At 37.7% G+C, this 11095-nt stretch overlaps 2 protein-coding genes across 7 annotated transcripts in view; both read left to right on the forward strand.

The window, feature by feature from the left end:
• Positions 1-3320, forward strand: part of ptpn13 (protein tyrosine phosphatase non-receptor type 13) — a 45385-nt gene extending 42065 nt beyond the window's left edge. For 4 of the 6 annotated variants that reach the window (XM_055052379.1, XM_055052381.1, XM_055052382.1 and 1 more), the window contains 10 exons: positions 71-157; positions 249-343; positions 428-483; positions 576-676; positions 779-927; positions 1352-1442; positions 1519-1856; positions 1934-2149; positions 2243-2305; positions 2398-3320. In XM_055052379.1, coding sequence (XP_054908354.1) covers positions 71-157; positions 249-343; positions 428-483; positions 576-676; positions 779-927; positions 1352-1442; positions 1519-1856; positions 1934-2149; positions 2243-2305; positions 2398-2475 — 1274 coding nt within the window. In that variant the 3' untranslated portion in view covers positions 2476-3320. The remainder of the gene's footprint in view (positions 1-70; positions 158-248; positions 344-427; positions 484-575; positions 677-778; positions 928-1351; positions 1443-1518; positions 1857-1933; positions 2150-2242; positions 2306-2397) is intronic. The other 2 variants (XM_055052380.1, XM_055052384.1) reach the window with 1 other exon arrangement.
• Positions 3321-5128: 1808 nt separating this feature from the next.
• sdad1 (SDA1 domain containing 1) lies at positions 5129-10891 on the forward strand. The gene is made up of 22 exons (XM_055052607.1): positions 5129-5316; positions 5387-5491; positions 5570-5668; positions 5778-5888; positions 6464-6535; positions 6624-6724; positions 6807-6864; positions 6951-7025; positions 7149-7250; positions 7484-7553; positions 7644-7747; positions 7838-7895; positions 7968-8026; positions 8107-8183; positions 8562-8659; positions 8828-8904; positions 9115-9244; positions 9384-9475; positions 9560-9747; positions 10199-10283; positions 10425-10586; positions 10692-10891. The coding sequence occupies exons 1-22, from the start codon at positions 5227-5229 to the stop codon at positions 10737-10739; spliced, it is 2061 nt and encodes a 686-aa protein (XP_054908582.1). The 5' UTR covers positions 5129-5226; the 3' UTR covers positions 10740-10891.
• Positions 10892-11095: the final 204 nt, after the last annotated feature.

Consider the following 11095-nt stretch of genomic DNA (forward strand, 5'->3'; position numbering starts at 1 on the left):
GCTGCTCTTCAGGTTTTTATTAACAGCTGCTAAACTTGAATTTAAATGTTTATTATTATTATTATTTTAGATCTGAGTGAGGACAGCGGAGTGACCACTAAACTTCGGATGTTGGTTGAACAGAAATCCACCAACATTCCTTCCATACCACCAATAGGTACTGTAGATAAAACGATAGAGCAAATTAACTGAGTGTACAAAAAAAAACGTTAAATTTCCCTCTTAATGTTTCTAATTCACTTTGACAGACTACGACAATGATCCTCTTGAGGAGAAAAAAGACACAGAGCTTTCAGAGGACACAGACTGTGATGGATCCTCTTTACCTGAAGACTCTCCTGTGGTACAAATTCAACATCCCACTTAATAACACTCAGCCATTAAGATGTTTCTTTATTATTAAATTGTTCATTTCTAATCCAAACAGAGTTCTCGGAAATCAATATGGCAAGAAGAGAGTGTTGATGTCCCAAGGAATGAAAAGTATGAGTTTGGATTTGGATGTAAACTTTAGCAAAATGAAGGTTGTAATACTATGTTTTCTGAAAAACGTACACCGTTTCTGCTCAAAACAGCAGCTACCTGCAGATGAGTGCAGTGCAGCCAGAAGATGAGGACCTCACATGGGGAAGTGATGAGCTCCCCATAGAAAAGATCAGCTCCCAGTCAACAGATGGTAGGGTTTCATTTTTTGAATAAATGAAACTTGGGATTTGATTGGTTACAGGAAGGAGAGTTGAGTGATTTAGTTTTGGATTTATCTGTTTCTTTCACACAGACAAATCAATCATCACTAAGGACCAGCTGACTGCTTTACCCCTTGTCAAAGTGGTTCCTGGTGGCCAGTACACAGGAACTAATCTCCACTCTAAAGTTCGCGTGATAAAGGGGCTCCTGGACCAGAAAATCCCACTTCAAGAATTTGAAGTAAGTTTGGATTTAAATGCTTGTAGTTGCTGGTACAGGACCTGTTTTCAGGGAATATATGGGGTTCGCTTACAGGCCTGAAGAATGTGAAATTTCATTTTAGTTTTTTTTTTTGTCCTGACTGGAAGGAAAACACAGAATTTGGACAAATATTTGCATTCCCAGACCTTATTGATGTTGACGTTGTTAGTACTGATAAACCTTGCGGCAACATGGTCAATTATTCTTCTAGTACTTTAGCTTCCTCCACCAGACCAGAAATATGTTTCTATGTATGAAGATCTAATCTAATTTGGAATCCCTTCATTTCCCAATTATCACACCTCGCAAGTTTAGAGATGTTCACCCAGAGTTTTAGTAAAGCATAACAAATGATATTTGATCAAAATTTGAAAACATTAGTTTTTATCTTTCTATCTCTTAGAATCTTCAGAATCTACAGCCACTCGATGACTGCTTAGTTGGTCAGACCAAGGAGAACAAGAAGAAGAACCGCTACAAGAACATTATTCCATGTAAGAAAAGCATCATAGTTTTTTCCGCTTGGGGTTTTTTAGTTAAAACTAATAATACTAAGTTCATATCTTCTAGTCGACACGACTCGTGTAGTTATTGGCAAAGATGGTGGATACATCAACGCCAACTTCATCAACATGCAAGTGAAGAATGAGCACTTCAAGTACGTCGCCTGTCAGGGACCTTTGCCCACCACACTGGGCGACTTTTGGCAGATGGTGTGGGAGCAGAATTCCAACGTGATAGCTATGATGACTCAGGAGATCGAGAGCGGCAAAGTGAAATGTCAGCGGTATTGGCCGGACACGCCGAGGACGGCAGAGATGGTGGACGACAGGTTGCAGATAAAGCTCGTCAAAGACCAGCACCTAGACCACTTTGTCATTCGCCTCATTGAGGTCAAAGATGTCCAGGTGAGCACAAGTTTATGCTGATTTACGTGTCGGGTAGATTAAATGGGACCTTTAACATCCATGTTTTTCTCTTTAAGACTAATGAAAGGAAGCTTGTCACTCATCTGAACTACACCGGATGGCCTGACCATGGAACACCCTCTCAACCCGAGCATCTGCTCACATTTATTTCCTACATGAGACACATTCATCGATCAGGACCCGTCATCACACACTGTAGCGCAGGCATCGGTCGCTCAGGGGCCCTTATCTGCATAGATGTGGTTCTGGGCCTCATCAGTAAAGATGCAGATGTAAGTGTGCAAAGTTTTGTTTATGGGGCAGGTTTGTTTCATTGCTGTAATCTAATAACTGTTTTTTGTGTTGTTTTTTTTTCCTCCCTTTAGTTTGATATTTCAGATATTGTGCGAAATATGAGACTTCAGAGACATGGAATGATCCAGACAGAGGTAATTATCTTTGATGTATTTAGTAGCTGAATTTATTATAATAATATCTCAATTGTTTAGCTTATCTTTCATTGCTTGTTTTGTTTTAATAGGAGCAGTACATTTTCTGCTATCAAGTGGCCCTCTACGTCCTCAGATGCCTTAAAGCAGAAGAAAACATCTCAGGATAGTAACCATATCTTCTAGGTCCTGGGTGACCAGCCAGAGCAAAGCAGAACAAGTCAATACAGGCAGAAATTGGCAAAAATTACACTGCTCTTTAATGCCTCATCTATTTTTTTCTCCAAGAATAAATCATTTAAGAAGTATATTTTCTATTTTCGCTTTTTGTTCTCTATAGCTGCTGCTCTTTTTCACTGCATTTATGCAAGCTGCTGATTGTATTTCCTATCAAACAAGAGAACATTAATGTTTTATTTTTCCTTTAGATTTTTTTTTATTGATGATGAAATGATTTTATATTTTATGTGGAACATTTATGTGTATTTTGATGCTTGAACTGGCCTTGACAGAATACTGTGTCAGTATTTGCTATTTAAATCTATTATGCAGTTATTATATACTGCCTGAGGCAAATGATAAACTGAAAGTGTACATATTAATCTCTGGAAAATTCAACTGGATATGTTTGAAATATTATGTAGAGGGAAATTTCTTTCAAATAAGATCAAATATTAAAAGTTTTATTTGTCTTGTCATATTTTATTGTTACGTTTATTATTGCATCTTACAGCTGTTTCGGTTGCATTCATGCTATATAATACAATGGCAGTCACACTCCAAGCTTCAATCATTATATTGTTAAATACAATTCTGGTGGATAACAATCTCCCAAAATGTCAGAAGAAGAAACATTGCTGTATTTACTTTATTACCCCTCCGACATAGATGCCATAAAAGTGACTGCACTCTAAAAAGTATTATATGGGCTGAACTTGGTATGTGGTATGTTGTGCTCTATTGAAATGTTATTGTTCGACTTCACGTTTACACAATAAAACATTTTGAGTCTGAAGACTATGAATGATGTACATTGCAACCTTCACAATGTAACAGCCTTCATGTGTTATTGAAATACATTTTTACACATATTTCTTTCATCTACGTCTGTATATTTTAAGGCATTTTGAACCTATATTCCAGACTGCAAGCATTTGAACATTTAGTGCAGACAGTAGCTGACGACTTCTACCACTATGTGGTGGTAAAATATGGATTTTTGTTTTGATCTAAGCTAATTGGAAGTATTTGTTCTGGCATATTTTGTAATATTTGGAAATTGCAGTGCACAGTTCCTGCATAGTCTGGAAATGTATGGAACATAATTTTATTTTCTAAGTGTGCAAATGTGTTGAAAATATTTGCATTTCTTTGTGTTATTCTTATTTTTATTTTTTTAGTCTGAAGGTTGTCCTTCCTTTGTCCCTCAAGAGTTTCTGTCATTTTTCTTTTCTCCCTTCATTTCTCTCTAGTTCTTTCTACATTTTGTCCTTCTGTCCTGCTTTCTTTCCTTCCTGCTGTAATTTGTTCCCTCCTACTATTTTCTTGTTTTTTATATGTTTATATATTTCTAAGCCTGTATGTTGTTGGCATATTTACTATAATTTTGTAGTGAACTTTAGTATTTCATATAAGTCTATGCAAAGGACTTGAAATTGCGAAAATTAGGTCCAAAAAGTGGAATTCTTTTATGAAAAGTATGTAGGAACCCTGTATGCAGATGCACTGTTAAGAACAATAAAACTTGTTGCTCAAAATGTTTGCTAATATTCACTGATCTGGCCAATTGTTGAAGGATTCCATATTTTCTGTTCAACAATGGAGTGCTTAACAATACACTAAGTCTAAGTTAGGTGTAAAAAAATAAAATAATTTCAACCCTTAGTGTTTTGAAGCTACAAAAGTATGCATAGGGATTCTAATTTCAGGAATATTGAAAAATTCAATTACTATTTGGATGAGTGCAAAAATCAACAATATTGTATTTGCTCAGACTAGGTGTCAGAAATCATATCCACAGGGTAATAAAGCCTTGGAGAGCTCCATATGGTCAACAGCTTAGATGTTTATAGTTGAGCCACATTGCCTCCTTGTGGATACATTTATTTGAATCAGAGTAAAACTAAAACAGCCTACATGAAGTACTTTGTAAAACTATTTGATTTAGCGTAAAAAGAAATATGTTTCATTAAAATGTTTATAGAGATGTGTTTACTTGGGCAAGTGAATTTGTAATATAATATATCAAAGTATAAATACATGTTCCTGCTTTTCCTAATTAGACTAAGAAAAATATAATAATCACACTAAAAACTGTTATCCATATGCCTCCTTGATGGATTATTCATAGATTATCCATAGGCTAATTTATGGATCAAAATTCATCATGAAGAATGCATCATGCTGACAGGCAAGCTGGAGTCAATAAAACTTACAACATTCCCTTGAAAGGAACTTTATTTTTTTATTTCTTATAGGTAAGTAACTACGCAAAATGTTAAAAACATGGATTTTTGACAATCAGAACATGCAGCGTTAAACTCGAGGTTGCAACACTGCCAATTTGAAATATAGATGTCTTGAAATTTGTTCTAAATGACACACTCTGGGAAAAAAAATAAGAAACACTGTCCGACTTTTTTTGCAACACATTATTTCATTATCTTCCCTAACGCAACAAAATTAGTTTGACCCGAAATAATCTCACTTTTGATTTTAAAAAGTTCGAGGAATGTATTTTGGATTATATGCCAACAAACCCTCCTGCCTTAGCAGAAAGCGGAAATGACGACCGCGTAGACGGACGTGACGTCGCCCCCCGTGTTTTGTATGTAATGGCAGCATACACATTGGCCACGCTTGCCTTATAAAAATAGTTATTGTTGTTTTTTCCCCCTCCTTGGTTTGAATAAACTGTAGTCATGCCGGGCAGACAAAGCAACAAATTACCCAACAACTTACCGCAGCTCCAGAATCTCATAAAGAGAGACCCGCAGTCATATGTCGATGAGGTAGGTGCTGGGAGGAAACGGGGGTTAAAGTTGTGCAGACATTGTTTTTGACGCTTCTCTTCTGCTCCAGTTTCTCCAGCAGTACCGCCATTATGAGTCCAATGTGGAGATCTTCAAGCTGCAGCCTGACAAAGCCAACAAGGACTTGGCGGAGCTGGTCATGTTCCTGTCTCAGGTATCATTCACCGGGAGGACAGCATGCGCAGCATGGAGTGGGTAGAAACGTGTTGAAATGTCTCCCTGCTCTCCTCAGGTGGCTCACTGCTACACGCAGCAGCTGTCCACGTTTCCTCGGGACGTGTCTGAGTTACTAAGGAGCTACCACACCATCATAGAGCCAGAGCTGCGAATGGTGAGAGGCCTTTTTGAAGATAATGATAAACATGTGCAGCATCATGCACATCATTAAGATGTACAAAGATGTTAAGTTGTTGTTGATGGAGTCCTTTTGTTCTTGGCAGACTTTCTGCAAGGCGCTGATTCTTCTGCGGAATAAGGATCTGATCGACCCCACAGTCCTCCTGGAGCTCTTCTTTGAGCTGCTGCGGTGTCATGATAAACTTCTCAGGAAGGTCAGCCTGGAAAATCCAAACACACTCATTAAAGTTCTTCACATTTTTCATGACTGCAAAGATGTTGTTTATGTGGCAGACCAACTAGGAGAGGGCAATACGGGCACAAAGTTATATCTAGCCTATTGTGGTACAGTTGTATTATCAATAAAAGTAACAATGAGGACTATTACTTCTTTTTTAGGGAACAATATGGATGTGACTGCATGGCACAGTAATTACGGCCCCACAAACACAAATACTACTCTTGAAAAACATACCCATTTGTAATATGCTTCTTTGGGATAGCAGTGATTTGTCTCTAAAGTGCACACAGTAACTGCATTTAATCATTCAAATTTGTTATTTTTTTTACACTCTCATTAAATTGACAGTGGGGAAGAAATGTACAAGTAACAACCCTGACAATGACAGTTTCACTTGAAAAAAAACCCAACAACATATTAATAATAAATCAAAATCTTAAGTTAAAAAATGTACCACAATGATAAACAATGGGATAAATGCCCACCCCTCAGATCAACACAAGTAATGCATATGTGTGAAATGGAAATGTATATATTTTTTATCCTCAGACTCTTTACACACACATCGTGACAGATATCAAAAACATCAACGCAAGGCACAAAAACAACAAGATCAACACAGTAAGTTGAGTGTATCTGAGTCTATGACAATTTTCTGTGATCAACCAGCTTAAAATGATCATATCTGTTGCATTGTGCTTCGTTACAGATCCTACAGAACTTTATGTACACAATGCTGAGAGACAGTAACCCCATAGCAGCAAAGATCTCCTTAGATGTCATGGCTGAGCTTTACAAGAGGAACATATGGTGGGTTTCATATAAGAGCCGTGAAACCCGGTCGTTCCTTGTGAATTGTTGCGTCTCATAATCTGATTTTATTTCTGCTCAGGAATGACGCCAAAACGGTTAATGTCATTACAACAGCATGCTTCTCCAAGGTGACAAAGGTAGGCTTTTTGTTTAGGGGGAAGGGATGCATTTCTCAATCTGTACCAAAAAGTAAATAAGTAAACGTGACGTGCCTCTCCACTAGATTCTTGTTGGAGGCCTAAAGTTCTTTTTGGGAAAAGACGAAGACGAAAAAAACGAGAGTGATTCGGAATCTGAGGTAAGTTTTGACGCACAAGGTGGTCACCTGCACAATGACCTCTGCAGGTCATTGTGCAGGTCAGACTGTCTTTGAAACCTCAAAGTAAAAACAAATCTCTTTTTGTTTTTTTTTCTTTTGTAGAACGAAGGAACGTCTGCAAGAGACCTGATGGTGAAATACTCGACAGGCAAAAAAACCACCAAAAACAAGAAGAAGATGGAAAAAGCGATGAAAGTCCTCAAGGTAGCATTGTTGTAAAAATACAGAAGCAGTCGGGACAGTCCTCATTCAAAATACTTAGCAATGATGTGCACCTAATGTACTATACAACTATGAATGTTTCCATTTAAAGTTGGAATAAACAATGGGGTGTCCTAGTTTAATCCTAACCAGAAATATGCATTTTAATTACACATGTTGTTGTTGTATGCTGTTTGACCGTTAATTCGGTCAATTTTTTTCTAAACTAACTGCAGAAACATAAAAAAAAGAAGAAGCCTGAAGTCTTCAATTTTTCGGCGATCCACCTCATTCACGATCCTCAAGGTACGCTCAGTTACTGTCTCTGTGCTCTTATGCAGTGATTGGCTTTCTTGTTTACTGAGCAACTAACATCAAGTCAATCTTTTGATAAAGATTTCTCAGAGAAGCTCTTGAAGCAGCTGGAAAGCTCCAAGGAGCGCTTTGAGGTGAAGATTATGATGATGGAGCTCATCTCTCGTCTGGTTGGAATCCATGAGGTCAGTTTTGTTTTCGATTCAGCATGTCTCTATTATCTTATGAAATCAATCCAATATTAAGGAATCATTTTTGCTACTTGGCTCCTGCAGCTCTTCCTCTTCAATTTCTACCCCTTCATCCAGAGGTTTCTGCAGCCGCATCAGAGAGGTAAGTGTCGCTCGGTGTGGTGCTGCGCTTTGTTTTGGGGATTTTTCTAACGGTGCGCTGCCGTCTCTACAGAGGTTACAAAGATTCTGCTGTGTGCCGCCCAAGCTTCACACCAGCTGGTTCCACCTGAGGTACATCCTAAGCTCACTCTGCAATTTACAAAGATTACACATCAGGGTGTGAGATTGTTTATGTGTGTTGCCCTCTGCAGGTCATTGAACCTGTGATCATGACTATTGCCAACAACTTTGTGACTGACAGGAACTCTGGGGAGGTCATGACTGTCGGGTAAGTAGTTAATTCACATTTAATAAATGCCCAAATGTCCTTTTTCACCTCTTTGTGGACAACACTTAGAACTGTCAGGGTTTTGTGATGGAAAAAAACAGACAATGTTTAGTTATTTTATAGCTTCCTCCATATTTATATTTGTTGTTTTTTTTACCTATGTTGTGAGACAGATAATCTGTGAAAATATTAAGTCCTCTGCCTTCTCCCAATTCTCCCAGTGTTATCTAGAAGTAACCAGTAAGAGCCAGGAGGAGGGTCTTAGTGCTGTCAGTCATCTCTGATATACTTGGCCATTGTTTTAATTTAAGGTTGTGTACAGTGATGCACCGAGTTTATTGACACATTTGAGAGATTGATCATATTTGCACTTTTTAGCATCAACGCCATCAGAGAGGTGGCAGGTCGCTGCCCGCTCGCCATCAATGAGGACCTACTGCAGGACTTGGCTCAGTACAAAACCCACAAGGACAAGAGTGAGCAGATTTTCTTCTGTTTATTTATTAAATCGTTTTGTATTTTTTATAATATATTATATATATTTTATAATATATATATATATATATATATATATATATATATATATATATATATATATATATATATATAATTTCTTATTCACACTGTGTTTTGCCACATTTCAGATGTAATGATGTCTGCCAGAGGATTGATTCAACTGTTCAGAAATCTCAATCCACAGTTGCTGCACAAAAAGGACAGGGTGAGATCATGATGTGTGTCAAACCTTAACTCTCATTAGCCCTAATACGGTGTACTCAATAAGGAACAAGAGGAGCAATACAACATCACATTGAATTTATAATTTATGCTTAAAAAAATAAGTTGGAAAACTTGTTCCATTGCTGCTTTTTCAATTTTTAGCCATAAAAATAAGTTGAGTATCTATAACTAAATCAAATTTGTTGTGTAGGGGAGGCCCACAGAGGCCTCCACAGAGGCCAAAATAAAAGACTATGGAGAGCTTGAGGCTAAAGACTACATTCCTGGAGCTGAGGTCCTGGAGGTGGAGGAGGAAAACAAAGAGGAAGAGGGAGATGAAGGTCAGCTACTGTTGTACTTAAGAACTATTGGTGTCCATTGTAGTGGTTAATACAGAAATGATATCTAGTGTTGTCCTGCACATACAAACTTGCGAGAGTTTTGATTTTATTAGCAATGCTATTCCCTATAATTCATCAGATGGTTGGGAGAGTGCTAGCATCAGTGATGAGGACGAGGACGGAGAGTGGGTTGATGTTCACCACTCATCTGATGAAGACGCAGGCGAAGTGGTGAGAATTGGGACACACAACCCGTCAGACGGCAGAAACCTGGTGATTTCAATTCAGTTTAAGCACTTCCGCAATTTCTCCAAGGCTGAGAAACTCCAGAGTATACCAGCTGAAGAGAGAAAAGCGAAGGCAGCGGCGGTCAGTGGCAGCCGGCTCCTCACTCAGGACGACTTCAAGAAAATCCGTCTCGCCCAAATGTCAAAAGAGGTCAATGCTGCTCCAGGGAAAGGTCAGAAGAGGAAAATGGCAGACAGTGACGATGAAGAGGACAAGTGAGTAACACAAAGTAGAACAATATTTAAGATCTGCCTTTTAAAATTTTGTCTCACTTAAAATCTTTTGTTTTTTTACCATTGATTGAGATTCTATATTATTGAGATTCAATAATATACAAAAAAAACAGCATTCAACAGAGTTCTGTCTAACCTTCTTACTTTGAGTCTTTATCAGTTTTTTTATATTAGGATCAGACACGACGTCACACTGTGTGTGAAAACCATTACTGTAAAGCACGGTTTCATAGTCATTTATAAAATGATCTTGATGTTATGTATTGATGAAAAATATGTTATTTTTTTCTTTAATAAAAAAAATAGCATCTGTTTGCTGTCAACATGTGGATTTGCTAACCTAGCTTTGTTTTTGTTTTGTTTTTTTACAGCTCAGAAAACAACAGAGCAAAATATTGAAATAATTTTTTACTCTTTTTCTTGAAAATTTCAGAGGGGAGCTGCTGACACTGAGACACATCGAGAAACTGCACAAAAAGCCAAAATCAGACAAAGAAACCCGACTTGCAACAGCCATGGTAACACCTTACGCCTGCTTTCAAATTTTACACTGAATCCGGAGTAACTGGATTATTTACCAATGGACACAGTGGAATAACATTTCTCACCAATATAATAAGCAGGTATTGATGACGACTGAAGGTATGTTTACTGTCTAGGCCGGACGAACGGATCGAAAGGAATTTATGAAGAAGCGGACCAAGCTGAACCCGCATGCCAGCACCAGCAACAAGGAAAAGAGGAGGAAGAAGAACTTCATGATGATGAGACACAGTCAGAATGTCAGAACAAAAGGCAAACGCTCCTTCAGAGAGAAGCAGGTAGCTCAAAATATGTATACTTTTTTATTTCAATCAATTTTTTATTTCAAAGGAATATTTTGACTTTTGGAATTTCACTTATGATGATTTTTTTTTTTCATCCAGCTTGCACTCCAGGCCGCCCTCCTGAAGAAGAAGAAGCAGTACAAGTAGGACAAGCATGAGACACTCATCACAGAAATGTGACTGGGTCAAATAATATTGCACATCCTTTAAATGGCATGTAAACTTACTGTCTTCACGTATTTTTGTGTGCAAATGTATATTAACATACACTCTTTTGAAATAAATAATCATTACTATTTGGATAATTTTGTGTGACTCAATTTTTTGAACATCCCAAATTTGAATACTAAACCAGAAGTTTTTGCAAAGATGTTATATGTACAGAAACGGTAATAATTGTTGCTTCCTTCAGTTTCCTCCTTTTCAAGCGAATATAATTTAGGTTTGTTTCATGACCTCGTTTCAGGTGTCCTCATTTTTACAACAGCTAGCAGGAATTCGCA

The sequence above is a fragment of the Poeciliopsis prolifica genome, unplaced genomic scaffold (genome assembly GCF_027474105.1).
Source record: "Poeciliopsis prolifica strain line A6 unplaced genomic scaffold, Auburn_PproV2 SCAFFOLD035, whole genome shotgun sequence".
NCBI classification, from domain to species: domain Eukaryota; kingdom Metazoa; phylum Chordata; class Actinopteri; order Cyprinodontiformes; family Poeciliidae; genus Poeciliopsis; species Poeciliopsis prolifica.